The sequence below is a fragment of the Oryctolagus cuniculus genome, chromosome 11 (genome assembly GCF_964237555.1).
Source record: "Oryctolagus cuniculus chromosome 11, mOryCun1.1, whole genome shotgun sequence".
Taxonomy (NCBI): domain Eukaryota; kingdom Metazoa; phylum Chordata; class Mammalia; order Lagomorpha; family Leporidae; genus Oryctolagus; species Oryctolagus cuniculus.
Genome location: NC_091442.1, coordinates 12425924 through 12440034, shown reverse-complemented (window position 1 = coordinate 12440034; position 14111 = coordinate 12425924). Strand labels below are relative to the sequence as shown.

At 55.4% G+C, this 14111-nt stretch overlaps 1 protein-coding gene across 31 annotated transcripts in view; it reads right to left on the bottom strand.

The window, feature by feature from the left end:
• ZMYND8 (zinc finger MYND-type containing 8) overlaps positions 1–10146 on the bottom strand; it is a 105176-nt gene extending 95030 nt beyond the window's left edge. For 2 of the 31 annotated variants that reach the window (XM_070051728.1, XM_070051736.1), the window contains exons 1-6: positions 9389–10144; positions 8627–8859; positions 7452–7525; positions 2664–2708; positions 1830–1951; positions 157–227 (exon numbers count right to left, since the gene is read on the bottom strand). In XM_070051728.1, coding sequence (XP_069907829.1) covers positions 157–227; positions 1830–1873 — 115 coding nt within the window. In that variant the 5' untranslated portion in view covers positions 1874–1951; positions 2664–2708; positions 7452–7525; positions 8627–8859; positions 9389–10144. Of the gene's footprint in view, positions 1–156; positions 228–1152; positions 1775–1829; positions 1952–2663; positions 4103–7451; positions 7526–8201; positions 8483–8626; positions 8860–8970; positions 9321–9388 lie in introns of those variants that run through there. The other 29 variants (XM_070051740.1, XM_070051747.1, XM_070051739.1 and 26 more) reach the window with 23 other exon arrangements.
• Positions 10147–14111: the final 3965 nt, after the last annotated feature.

Genomic DNA, 14111 nt, shown 5'->3' with positions numbered 1-14111 from the left:
CCACACACCTACACAGACGGCAGCGGCGGCGGGGAGAGAAGGCAAACCATGGCCGTCCATCAGAGGGCCAGGGAGAGCCGCCCTGCCCTGCTCAGTAACAGCACAGAGAATGCAGCTTCCTCCTTGGCCCTGCATCGGGTAATACAGGAGTCTTACCTTTGGAGCGAGTAGAGATGTCCATGCCCTCTACCACCTCCTGTTCTGTTTTTATTTCCTCTTCAGCCAAGCTGAAACAGAGCAAATTACGTGCATGTTTAGATGAGCTGGGGACAGCCCGTGGGGATGGCTAGTCACAAGTCCCTGCGGACAACCCCACCTTTAAGACAATCCCCCACCCTGATGGGGGAGAGGGAGGGAGTCCACCCCTGATTTCAGCAAAGTAGTAAGACTCCTAAAGGAGTTTTCCTTACACACACACACACACACACACACACACACAAGGTTGTTCTTTGTTTCGTTCCAGTGGTCAGGCTCCTGGGGGAGGGGAGCTCCAAGGAGCACTGTTCCGCAGGCACGCCATCACAATCCGCCCCGGTGGGCCAGGGAGGCCACGGCCTCGGTCGAGCAAGCTCCTCGTGGCTAACACCGGGTTCAAGGGCAGGCGTTCCCAGGGTGCCCAGGGTTCCCACCTCTGAATCCCGCCAGGTGAGGGCTCCCCAGACCTCCCCGCTAAATCTTACGGTTTCCTGATGAGGCAGGGACAGGAAAAAAAGATAAATTACAAAGCAGAAAAATATGTCCCTGCCAGAAGCAAGAGAGCTGGTCTCAACACATTCAGACAAGCAGCATCCACCCCAGGAGTCAGGCCTGGGGTCTCCGCACGCCCACCCCCTGGCTGCTCTCTGCAGAGCAGGCCTGCCTGCTTACTTCTGAGCTGTGACTAATTAGCCCTCGCCACAAAAGCAGAAGACACAGACCTAGAGTGGGGGGAAGGCAGGCCCTGTGCTGGCAAGGTCTGCCTCCAGAACTTTCTCTGCCTCCCTGCTGAAGCAGTCCCTTCACCTCTCCTCGCACCCGCTCCCCACCCCCCTGCACACACACACCCCACAAGCCAACCCCAAGGACAAGATGCGGCTCTGCTGTCAGAGGTATAAACAGCTCCAGGGACCAGAACTCTCCCAACACGCAGGCTGACCCTGACCCGGTGGGAACCTGAGCAAGCGATCTAGGTGAGACGCCATCGGACTGTGGCTCAGCCAGAAGACATGGGTGCAGCACCAGCCGAGTGGCCGGAATTTTCCGTCCGGCAGGCAGACTCAAAGCCGGGGCAAGGAGGAAGCTGGAGGGAAGGTGCTGTGTGTTCCGTGCGACAGAGATGGATTAGGAGAGCGCCGTGTTGGTGGGGAGGAGAGCGGCAGAAATTACAGCTCACAAGTAAATTACAGGAACATGGAGGCCTCCGACTAAGCAGTCCCAACAGGGGAGAAAGAACAGTCCTGTGGCCTTACATCAGAATATTAACACACTGAGCATTCGAGACCGGGCTCCCTCACAACTTCACTTCCACAGATCTCGCCAGAACGCCTGCGACACACGGCACCCGAGAAAACAACTGATGTGTTGTCACACACGCTTTTCCGGGAGGAGGGCAGCCTGCTCAGTCCCAACACAGCACAAACGAGCAATAATACAACGGTGATCTTAGCACTAAGACTCTGCTCCAGCACTCTCAACCCAGAAACAGTGTGCCTGGAACACACACAGGCTGTCCAGCTGAAAGCTGGGGTGGGTTCAAGCTTGAGGTAATTAGCAATAAATTTTAACCCAAAAGCCCCTTACAGGCAGCGGGAGATGGGTAGATGGTTAACTTCAAAAGAACAAATAGCTACCTTGATCTTTCTAGCAACCAGAATTCTGCTTCCCTCCTTAGCATGAAGTATGTGAAATTCTAAACTTCTTGAAGCCAATCCCATATTTTGAGTGATGAAGAAAACACTAATCTCTGATGCAGCTGAAACGTACAGTGGTGAAAGCAACAATTATGCAGAGCCCAAAAGGGTTTCTACAGCCACGAAAACGTTCAGAGGTGTATCGATCACCCAGGAGGGCTGCTTTGGAGAGAACAATTATTTGGCTTGTACTTCAGGCAGGAATGCTGCTGAGAGACCAAGAAAATGCAAACTAGTTACTCCATGACTATTTGCTGCTGAGTTTACGATAATCAATTCTGCAGCAGAAGAGAGTCCGAGAGAAAAAAAGTTCGGCTGTTTTATCTGCCCAAGTATAACAAGTGGGCAACATAGCCACCTAACTTTAGCAATAGCACCGCCAGCTTTAGCCCAGGCTCCCAAGCTCAAGGATGTAAGAAAACCATCTTTTTTTTTTCTTTTTCACAGAGCAGCAAGTCATCCTCTCAAAAACAACCCCTGCGTGCACATGCAAACACATACATGCACCCTGCACACACGCACGCACGCACACACCACACACACACACACACACACTCGAATTTGACTAAAGGAAATTACAGTGTCTCAGCATTAGAAGGGGAAATTTCATTTATAAAAGCAAAGACCAGAATGCAAAATTAGTCATTTTCAATAGCCACATCTAAAGGGACTTCCGCTTTTTGGTTTAGTGTTAAGCACTCATATGTTATTAGGGGAGGGGAAAAAAAAACTATGAATATTACATCAAAAGTGATGGGGAGAAAAGATTTGTACCTGTCTCAATGATCCAGTGATCTTGGTCAATTTAGGTGAACAACCCTTCAGTCATTTAGGGGAAAAAACAGTCAAATCACAATTTCTTTAAGAGAAAAGGCAGCTGCATCTGAAGAAGAATACTTTGAACTTCTGCCATTAACACATTAAAGTCTCAAAAACTGTACAGCTTCCTCCTTCCATACCTGCCAGCCCCCTGCAACCCAGACCATTGAAATCAAAACCAATGAACAAGCCCTTGGTTCAAACTGACATTACTTTTTCTTTTTTTTTTTTTTTTAAGGTCTTTGGGAGAGGGAAGCTGCCCCCACCCCCACCACCCCTGCCTCCCAGGAAAAAAATGTAGTTGAAACCTGATCAACAGCTCTCTCCCCTACAGGAAAATATACCATCAACTAGTTGTACACATTGTATCCACCACCATCACCTCTTAAAATTAACCCAAGTCACTTGCCTGTGGATTTCACAAACTGATACATTTCAGGCCAATAAAGGAAGAAACAGCACCTGCAAACACAACCCAAACCACTCCACCCCCTTCAGCCCCTAAAGAATAAAAGGATTTCTCGCCCAAGGTCTGAGCAAGAATGCCTAGGCTCGCCCCTTCCCCTGCATGCGCTGAGAAGAGCAATTAAAAGTTGCCAGTGTACCACTGCACCTCTAAAGATGCTTTCAGCCTCCTGATTATTAATTCTGAGGACTCGGGCTGCTCCGAAAACTCCCAGGCTTCTCAACCTCTCATCACTTGCAAGAGAGAGAAAAGGAAAGCATCCAGTTTTGCCAGAAACTGCCTGGATGCACAATGCTCAGATCTTTCTGTTCCCCAAGTGTCCCTAGCATCTGACTTCTCACCAAGAATATCTAACCCACCTAAGACTCTATCCCCAGCATGCAGAGACTGGTTCTAGAGATGAGGACCACCACACAGCAATTCAGGAGTCATGCATCAGTCGGAAGGGCTTTTCCCATTTTCCTGGTTTGTACTTTCATTGAAAATACCAAAGGGTCCAGGCTGTAAGAAATATTTAATCCCCAAAGCTAACATCTTCCTCTTCTACATCAGAAAACAGTGAACATCAGAATAAAGACAAACATGCTTTCCGAGATCTGCAATTAATTTTTTAAATGGGGGGGGGGAGGGAGGGAGGGAGGGGATGGTTAGCAGGCGGCTTTATATAGGCACTCACCTAAAACAGGCAGTCATCGGTAGCTAAGCTATTTATGCAGGATTCTTAAAATGGCGTCTGGCAACACTGCCTCACTCCTGTATTGAAGCTAAAATGGTAGCAGTTTGTTCAGTAGCTGTGGCTTCTGTGTGAGCAGCCCTGCCAGTCTCAAAGCCACCTTCCTCAAGATCAGAACTAGGAAAAAGCTCAACCAAAGGACACCAACAACCCAACGTTTGCAAGCTTTGAAAAAAAAAAAAAAAGGAAAAAAAAAAAAACCCTGCAATGACAGGGAGAGTTTGTGAAGTCACAGGTTCCTAAAGAAAAGCCTTCTCTTTTAGATCCTGAGCAGGCAACACGAGGTGCAGTGCGGAGGCCCCCTGGCCCTCGAATTAGGTGGGTGGGAGGTTAGGAATCCTGCGGCCCCGTGGCATAAAGCTGCAGACAGACAGGTGTCTGCAGGCACAAAACCAGTCCCAGGGAGCAGGCTGGGAGGAAGCCCTTTCCCCCTGCCCAGTGGATTGGAACCCAGCCTGCATGCGAACGCAACAGGGGCCAGCAGGTAAAAATCGACCTGTTCCAAGGACAGCAGGCTTCAGAAAAACCCAGCTAAAGGGCTCACCTGGATCTGAGGCCAAGGTAGAATGAAAGGACTGTGTGTGAGGCTGCGAAGGGCCGGCCCATAGCCCCCTCCGAAGTCATCAAGGAAAGACATCGGGGTCTGCAGGAGACAGCCAGGCGCAAGGCCCCCTTCTCCAAGGCCCGGGGTACTCACAAACTAGCTTTCTGTCCCCCCTCAGCAGAGCCCTGGGAGTTCACAATGGGAGTCTGCAGAGGCCGAGCTAATGGCCTCAGAGTGGGTCTGGTCATTTACTGCTGCAGGTCTCAGGACTGGCCTCCCAACTCCCCTGGGGCTGGGAGTGGGCTATTTCCAGGTGACTGCTCTCTAGCTCCAAGGGAGAAAGGAGGGCACCGTGCCCGAGGCCCAGGCAGGGCGAGGACGGGCCGCTGGCTCGGGGCCGGCCGGTGGGTAGGTGATCGGGCAGGGAGAGGCCAGCGTGGCAGCGGGCTGGCTGCAGAGCTGGCATGGCCACCGCCTGCTTGTTTGTCTGTAAGGAGAGTGGGGTGGGGGAAGGGCAACCTGAAGCCAAGGTGAATCCTTGCTTGTTTTTGCATTTTAACAGCCAGCCTGGGGCTTCAGAACACATTCCCGGGTTGACTCCAGGCTGCACTCCAGGCTGCGGGGCGCCAAGGCCCCCTGGAATGTACCTTTCCTTTCAGGGTCAACCAGGGGCAGAGGGAGACCTAGGGCTGCAAGCTGACAAACGTAGGAGGCAGGCACACAGAACAAAGGGATCGCACGTCTGACGTGGCTGCACCCTGCCAAGCCTAGCTTCACCTCCAGGGGTTCTGGGTTCCTGTCCCCCCACTTTCTACAGAGTCACTCCCTCCCTCCCCTGCCCCCAGCCCCCACTCAGGACCCGTCCACCACGGCCCTCCCAGGGAAGGAAAAGGGGGCTGTTTTGCTTAAAAGGGAAAAGGGTAACAAGAAAGACAACGGGGGAAGCTGTTGTTTTCATCCCTAATTTACAATGCAAGAGGCCTCACTGTTTCCTTCTCTGACTCAAATCTTTGAGCTGTTAATTATAAAAGTAACCGGACTCGGCTCCAACAGGCTAACTATGTTCATCTTGGGCAATTAGAAAAACTGTAGAAAGTTTACTGAGTGATTATATATAATTAATTCCTAGTTACAGACTGAACACTGACCATTTTCTGGAGCTAATAAAAGCAGTTCCTCCCCCTCCCCCATGTGAACAGCACTTAATTTCCCAAAGCAGAAAGTGAATCCATCCTGGAGGGTCTGGGGGTGGGGGGGAGGAGCCGAGGAAGGGGAGGAATCAAAAGCCCCAGTGTGTCCTGTTTGTTCCCTGCAGCTGTGCATCCTCTTTGGGGACCCAGGAGGCAGAAGGAAAAAGGAAAACAGCCCTCCGCTCTGTTCCTCCCTCTGCAATTTACAAATGTGGCACAGAACATTCTACCTTGCTGAGGAGGGGGAGGGGAGGACAAGGCCCAGGAATGGAACGCAGGAGACGCTGCTGCTTTTCCTACAAGGGACAAAGACGGCAGAAATTTCCAGAAGGCCCGCTCTGAGTCCTGCCACTGCAGTTGTCAATCTTTAACCTTGCCTCCAAATCTATTGGTTCAAAAGCTAGAGAGAGGAACCCCATTGGGCTGCCCCGGGAGCCGGCACCGCGGCCCCTACCTAGTCCTGCTGCAATGCAGACATTTATCTTGTTCCCCCTTTAGGGACTGGAAAACAATGCCACCTGGAAAGGAATTCACTTTCTCCAGACCCACCCGTGCTGGTGGCCAACAGGCCACAGCCAAAGCGGCCAGCCTGGTCCAGGGCCGGGAACTTGGTGGGGCTGCACTTCTGCCAACAGCTCCAGGCTTTCCAGGCCTGTGGGAGCCATTTTAGTGTGAGCGTTTAGAGGACAAATGCCTTGCCCTGAAGTCTCCTCCCAGCCCAGCACACAGCATCATGCCAACGTGGAGGGCACCAGACCAGGAGTCTGGCGGTCAGATACTCCTTCCAGGGAGGCCACGAGAGCCTCACTATGTCATCTCCATTTACAGCAAGGAGATAACAAAGAAAACGGCGAAGTGTCCGACCTGTGGGTAAGGACACAGTTCAGCGTCAAGGAGCTAACATCTTTCATGTTTGACTCTGGGAAGCTGGCCTGCCTCACACAGCCTGTTCTCAAGTGAGCATTTGCTACGTGTCTCCTTATTAAAGGAGCCTTTTCCCAGCTGGTGTCAAAAGGTGGGCTGCTGGGCATTAATTCACAAGAAAAGAGATGGCTGACTTCATAAAGTTGGCATAACACAGCAGCAGAATCCGTCTGTAGCATTTCCAGACTGGCTGGAAATGTAGACAGTGAACTTCCAGGGAAATTCTGAAGCTAACGCTCAAAGAGGAGCTGACTTTTGTTCACTTTTAAATTCTAGTTGGAGCATTAAGAAATCCAGGGACACGTACAAAGTGAGAAATGAATCATGAGAGAGGCCTGCCGTGTGGGCCGGGCTTGGAAAGGGGCCGAGATCTGCTGGTGGGCCCTGAAGCAAACCAAGTTTGGTGGTGGATGAGATTTTGCACGGTATATAAGTATCCTGCAAGCCAGGAGCTGACGGCGCCACCGCCACCACCCCCACACCCGCAGCAAAAGCAGCTCCTGGGCCAACGCTTCCAGGCCCCTGTGCCTCTAAGAAGCAGCAGTTTCATTCTGTTTCACAAGCAGTTCACCTCCCCGGCGTCCCAACATCCAAACAAACCCCATTCGAGGTCTAGAGTAAGGCCACACCAGACTGAACATTTCTCCCCTGGCCCAGGGTAAACAGGAAGTACCACCTTCAAGCCTAGGTCCAGGTTATCCGGCAAAAACAGTGGATTCAAACAGTCCCCCTACAACCAAGAGACTCTTGGACAGCCCTTATACTCCGTTCCTGGGAATGAAGCCCCCAGCTGCTGTAGCCAAGAATCCCCCCCATTACAAACAGACCCCAAATGTTCGCAAAACTCTTTATACAGGGTCACGGAGGAAATGGCCGGTTTACTTACCCAACAAATGTTCAAGCAACCGTCTCATTTTTCCACAGTTAGGAAGAAGAGAGAACAGGCTGGCAGATTTGGGACTTGATCAAAAAGGAAATTTTTTCAAACAGTTACATGGTATTATTAAAAACACACACACCACCACAACAACACAACCCAACAACTGAATCTGGAATGCTGTCACAAGCCACAGACGTGGTTTTCTGCCCTCTGCAGCCCATCGCTCAGGAGGGACCCAGGGTGGCACAATGTGGCACAGGGCAAAGCAAAATGACAACAAGGAGAAGAGACACATTGAGTTCACTGAAAACCATGCACGAGTAGAAAAGCTAAGGGATCCACAGCCCTCACAGATTTGGGCCTTTTTTTTTTTTTTTTTTTTTGCAGGATGCTGTCCAAGATCTACACCCCCATCCCGCCCCACCCCCACCCCCCATCCCTACTCCAAAAACTTCCTCCAAGGCCTCGAAAACACTTTCAGAAACATCTGCTGGCTGCAGGCTAGTTTGCACAAGAGCCCGGTATCAACCCAAGGCAGGAAGAAAGGCTGCACAATGTAGTTAAGCCCATGTACAGACAGCACCACCCACCTAGGCCCCAGGAGCCAGACCCTGGCCCCTCAGCCCTGCGCTGCTGAGGCCGGGGGCCACGCTGGGGAGCCCTCAGCCCAGCCTGGCCAGCTCCCCTCTGGAGAGGCAAACCTGCCTACAGTGCTGTGTGCCAGGAGCACTCCCTGGAAAACAGCCTACTCCTTACCTTCCATTTTCTTCCCCCAGCACGCATGTGACACGAGAGAAGACAATAGTGCAGGGAGGGAAACTGCTCAGAGAGGGAGAGAGAGAGAGGGGGAAGGGGGAAAAGGAGAGGGAGGGGAGCTTCTTTTTTGGTTATACCAGGCTCTAGCTTCAAACTACTCCACAAACACCAGGGCCCTGGTGGCAGGAGAGAAGTCCCAGGCCCTGGCCAGTTTGCAGAATGAAGCTATGGCTAATGGCTACTTAGCCATGTGACCCAAGAAAGCAAAAAAAAAAAAAAAAAAAAACACCTCTCTAAACAGTTGCAAGTTAACCTAAGTGCTCTGGGGGTCAGAGTGGCAGCCAGCCACACGGAAACCACGCTGCTCGCCCCAAGGCGGGTGTCTCAGAGGGAGGGGAGAAAAGATGTTAAAAAGTCGAGCTTACCTCTGTGGATGCATTGTTAACACTGTGTAATGTCAATACTTATAAAACATGGAGGACAGGCTCCTAGTTCTCACAGAAAAAGGGTTTGGCACTTCGGCTGATGATCTGGCCGCCTCATAAAAGCTCATCCCCGATTGGCTGCCCCGGCAAATCGGAGTGTAAGGCCGCCCCGGATTGGCTGAAACACTTCCTGAGCGATTATCTTTGTGAGGCTAGGGTGAGCAAGAGCTATCCTGTGCATAGAAAAAGACAGGCTCAGCTAGGCCTTTTGCAGCGAGAACAGCTTGGAAAGGGGGCCCCCACGCGCGCTTCTCCCGCCCCCCGGCCGGTCCGGCCAGCCTGACCTGCTCCAGCCGAGCCTGGGGCCCGCACGCCCCCCGGGAAGACAGCATCTGGGTGGGCAAGGGCGAGCCCTCACCTGCCCCCGCAGCAGCGGCCCTTCCGTGAGCAGGAAGGCCAGCCCGGCTTCCAGGGCCATCCCGCAGGGTGGTTTTCCGAGGGGAGGGAAACAGCCCGGGGAGCGGGAGGAAGGGGCCTGGGGCGGCCTCCGGGGGCGGAGGGGAGCCCCAGGAAGCCAGGCGGGAGCGGCCAGGCTTCCCCGAGGCCGGCTGCTGCCAGGCGAGGCGCGAGGCGGAGACCGCGGGGGTCACTGTCCAGGCGCCTCCAGCCGAAGCAGGCCAGGCCGGCGTCTGCCGGCCGGGAAACCAAGCCCTCGCCCCCTCGGCCCGTCCAGGATGCCAGGGGGGCCCTGGCGGCGCTTACCCTAAGAAAAGCCCCACGCGCTCCTAGCAGGCCACATGCCTCCACCTACGGACTTCCCTTCCCTGCGCCCCCTCCCCCACGGCCGAGGCCTGCTGAACCTGTCAGTTAAACAAAAATCTGACTTCCGTATGAGCCTGCAATGCCTTCAGCTTCCTGCCTGTTAACCCTCTCTCGGACTCCGGGCCTGGCTGGGAAAAGTAGGCCCTGGGAGCGCAGAAAAGGCCTGTGGAAAAATACCAGCTGTAACTCTGCCGGCAGATGCAGAGAGAGAGAGAGAGGGAGCGAGCGCCAGCCAGCCGCTGTCTCTCGCCTTCGCTTCCCGGGGAGGCGGGTACCTTCCGAATCCAGGGCACAGGCAGTGCCTCCCGGGCTGAAAAGCCATTTAAATCCAGGGGGAGAGAGAAAGATGTGAGAGTCAGCTAGGAGCCAGGCCCACACCCACAAGGTCAGCCCTGCCTGCTCCAGGCGGCCCCGCGTGTGCGCCCGCGGGCAGACAGATCCCGGGAGCTGCGGGAGGGGTCCTGCTCCAGCCCGGCCCTCCCCCACACACCCGAGGCAGATGGCCGGGGCACACGCAGCCGCGCTCTCTGCCCCCCAGGAAAAGATTAACTGGCTGCGCAGAGCTGCTTAAACCGGCACCCACTTCCCTAGGACACCCCTGCCTGCGCCCTCCCTTTGTAATTCAGTCTGCACGGGAGAAGCCTCGGAAAAGTCCACGCTCGCTTGCTTCTGGCCTTCTACTTTAAAGAAACAACCGCAAGGACAAGGTGCCTAACGAGCACGATTTTTTTTTTTTTTTTTTTTTTTGCAACAGAAGCTAAATAAACAGCAGAGGCCGAGGCAAGCCAGGGGGTAAAACTCCGGACAGAAACGTCTCCCTTTTCCTCCTGAAGGCTGCTCCGTCCCACACGCCGGCCCCACCGAGACCAAGAGGGCCCTCCCCCACCCCACCCCCACCCCCACCCCCGGACAACACATGCCCGCCGCCTGCACAGAAATTCCTGCCCCCGCCTGGGAGCCTTGCGCTCCAGGAGCCAGGACCCACACACATTCAACTGCAGGGCAGGGCTCCGGCTTTATAAAAAGGGGCCGGATGTTGTTGTTGTCCCCGAGGTGGGCCCCCAGAGGGCCGCCCAGCCAGATAAGGGTCCTACGCTCCGGACAACAGGCCTGGGCCTACTCGAAGGGAGGGGCCGGCTGCTGGAGGGGGGGAGGGTGGCAGCCACGAGGCGGGGGCTGGAGCCAATCAGCCCGGCCTTTCCTGGCCCTCCACCGCCGCCCCTTATGGAATTCTGTTTGTTCCCGTAGCCGCGGCTTCTGGGGGAACTAGCAGGAGCGTGCGGCTGGGGGTGGATCTAATGGCACCGACTCCACGGCCCAGTGCGGCAATGCTGTGCTGCTAGCCGGCGTGGTGGGTTTTACCCCGGGATTAACGTCGGTTGCATAAGCAGCTGCCTCATCCTCCCCCGCCCGTCCGCCCTCCCTCCGATCACTTGTTCGCTGGAAATGTTTTCTGGGGCAAAGAGCAGGAAGCTGCCGGCTCATTCTGGCTGCCCTGCCAGGTGTCAGGAATGCGATGGGCATTGGGGCAGGGCAGGTCTGGGGTTATCTGGACCACGGCGACTCCGCTGGGGACAGACAAAGGTCCGGTGGCAGATGGAATCCTGGGAGAGGCTCAGATTGAAAAGGATGCCCTGGGGCGGGCCTGCACGGCTGGAATGTGTGCGGAGCAGCAAACAGAAAACCCCTCAGACAGCCCCACCGCGGCCGCTGCTGCCTCATCAGGAACCGAGGCAGGGAGCGTTCATTTTCAGAGACCTGGAACCGGGCCCAGAGAGGTGAAGCGAGCTGCCCAAGGTCACACAGCTGGCAAAGCCCAGAGACCGGCGAGGACTCCAGGTCCCCCAGCCCTGGACCTGAGCCTGCCTCTGAAGAAAGCAGAAAAGGCCGAGCGGAACCAGGCACAGCAGAGCTCTCCGAGGGCAGCTGTGTGCTGTTTCCCTTGGGAGGTCAGCCCCTAGAGCTGGGTTTGAAGTACTGCCCGTTACAGACAGAGAACCCCAGAAAGCGCCCCCTCGCCCCAGCCACCCCAGCAGCAGGGCCTTGAAATGAGTGGTTCTTATACCAGGAGCGGCTTTGCTCCCCAGGGAACACCCTATAGTGCGCAGGACGGCCCCCAGACGGCCACGGTGCCCACAGGGAGGACTCCCCGGCTTAAATGAAACGGGGGAAGAGCTCCTACCATGGTGCTCGGATTAGAAAAGCCAGCACAGGCCTAAACACGCAGGCTCCTCGGTGATATTAATAAGCTGTGAGCTAATAAAAATAGACTGAAAACCTGTCTCTTAATATTCTCGGGGGACAGAGAGAACTGGTGGGGGTGGCCATGTCCCAGTACCAACGGCTGGTCTCAGAGGAGAGGCAGGGCTGGCCCAGGCTCCCTTCCTCAGCTTCTCGCTAGCACAGGCCAGGCCTTGCCGACATGGCTCCCCGGGCCCGCTGGCCTGCGGCCCAGCCCGGCCCGGCCCTGCAAGCTGCATCCCCAGATAGCCCGTGTGGCCGGCCCTGAACGCAGACGCCCTTGGAGTTATCTGGCCGCAGCTAGCAGTGGGGCCCGCGGCCGTTACACAAAGGGGCTGCAGCACGGAGGCAGGGCCGTGTTTGAAATATCTTGTTTTGTTTCTTTTCGGCCATGAGAACCAAGGCCAAGGGGAAGCACGCAGTGGCAGAGGGCTCACTTTCAGAGCAGGGAAGCCGACTGCCTGGTGCCACAGCCCCACAGGGCAGGGGAGCCTGGGGCTCCCCCAGGAGCAGGGGCGCGGCTAGGGTTTTACAGGGGTTTGTTTTTTGTTTGTTTCTTTGTTTTCTACTTCTAGGAGGGACTGGTATGATAGAGCAAATGGAGAGAAGACACAAAGGCTGGTGGGAAGGCAGGGGTGGCCAGCCGGTGCCCCCCAGGCAGATGGCCACAGCACGGCGGGGGGAGGGGGCAGGGCTGGCGGCACAGGCACAGACTTGAGGACGCAGGGACAAAGTAAGCCGCGAGGGGGGAGGGACGTGCAGGAGCCGCTGGGCTGCTGTTTGTTTGCTGTTCTCTGCTTCCTGGCACTCAGGCTATGGAGGGAAGAGCCCTGTCCCTGGGGCCCACTTGGCCAGGCTTCTACCAGGCTTCTCGCTGTGGGAGATTTTGCCCCCAGGGCTCATCTGGAGATGTGGCATTTGGGGCAGGGAGGGGTGAGTAAGTGAGCAGAGGCCGGAGATGCCACTTAACACCCCACCTGCTCAGCCACCCCCTGCCCCAGAGAAGCGGCCTGCCCCAAGTGTCAGAGCCCAGGTTCGGAGCCCCACCCTGCCCGGGAGATCTTCCAGAAGGCAAGGGTCCTGTCTGAGCGTTTCACCATGGAGCCCACGCGGCAGGACACCCTGCGCAGCAGGGATTTGAGCTCAATACAGCCTCATCTCCCACCAGGACCGTGGCAGCCCGCAGTCCTCTGCTCCTGCCCTTGCAAATGTCTGGGCATGGCGCGCGAGTTTGCACACGGACACTCACTCACACACACACACACACACACGCACGCACGCACACGGGCTGCCAAGGACCTTTTTAAAATGCAAGTCGGATCCTGCCTGTCCTGTGACTCCTGCCTCCCTCAGCGCCAAAGCCCAAGCTCTAAACACAGCTCCCCGGGCTCCCCGGCCCCGGCACTGGCCTGGGCTTGGCCTTTGCGCTCTCCCACTGCCCCAGGCCACCTGACAGCAGGGTATTTCTTCCTCCAGCCCCGGTGGGCCCCTTCCTTCCTGCCCCAGCCCCACAAGGCGCCTTCCCATCTGAGCCCTGCTGAGGGCCACCCCATCTCTCCTATACCTTTAACCTTTTTCCTTTCTTTTCCACATCAAGAGGCAGAAGTCTGCTGTGGTTGAGGGTTCGGATGCGGGCACCAGGCTGGGTGTGAATCCCAGGTGCTCTGCTTGCCAGCTGCGTGGCCTGGTTTTGCTTACGGTGCTGAATTTGCTGTGCCTTGATTTCTTCATCCGAACAATGGAGCAATGACGCCGACTAGAAGCACCGATGAACCATCCCCCTCAAGTCCCAGTGTCAGCTGTCATTTTCCTCTGCTCACCTTTCTTTTCCTTTATAAGATTTATTTACAGATGCATTTATTTGAAAGCAAGATGGGAGAGAAATCTCCCATCCACTTGTTCACTCCCTAAATGACTACAACAGCCAGGGCGGGGCCAGGCTGAAGCCAGGAGATGGGAACTCCATCCGGGTCTCCCGCATGGGTGACGAGAACTCAAGCACTTAGGCCGTCGTCCACTGCTTCTTGGGGGCGTTAGCAGGTAGGTGGAAGCAGAGCCGATTCTGATACGGGATGAGGGCACCCCAAATGGTTGGCATAACCTGCTATGCCATGATACTCATACCCCTCTGCTCACTATTTTTTTAAAGGTTTATTTTTTATTTGAGAGGCAGAGAGAGAGAGAGAGAGAGAGAGAGAGGACTTCCATCTGCTGGTTCACTCCCCCAGATGGCTGCAATGGCCGTAACTGGGCCAATCTGAAGCCAGGAGCCAGAAGCTTCTTCTGGGTCTCCCACGCGGGTGCAGGGCCCAAGGACTTGGGCCATCTGCTACTGCTTTCCCAGGCCATAGCAGGGAGCTGGATTGGAAGTGGAGCAGCCAGGACTCAAACTGGCACCCATATGGGATGCCGGCACTGCAGG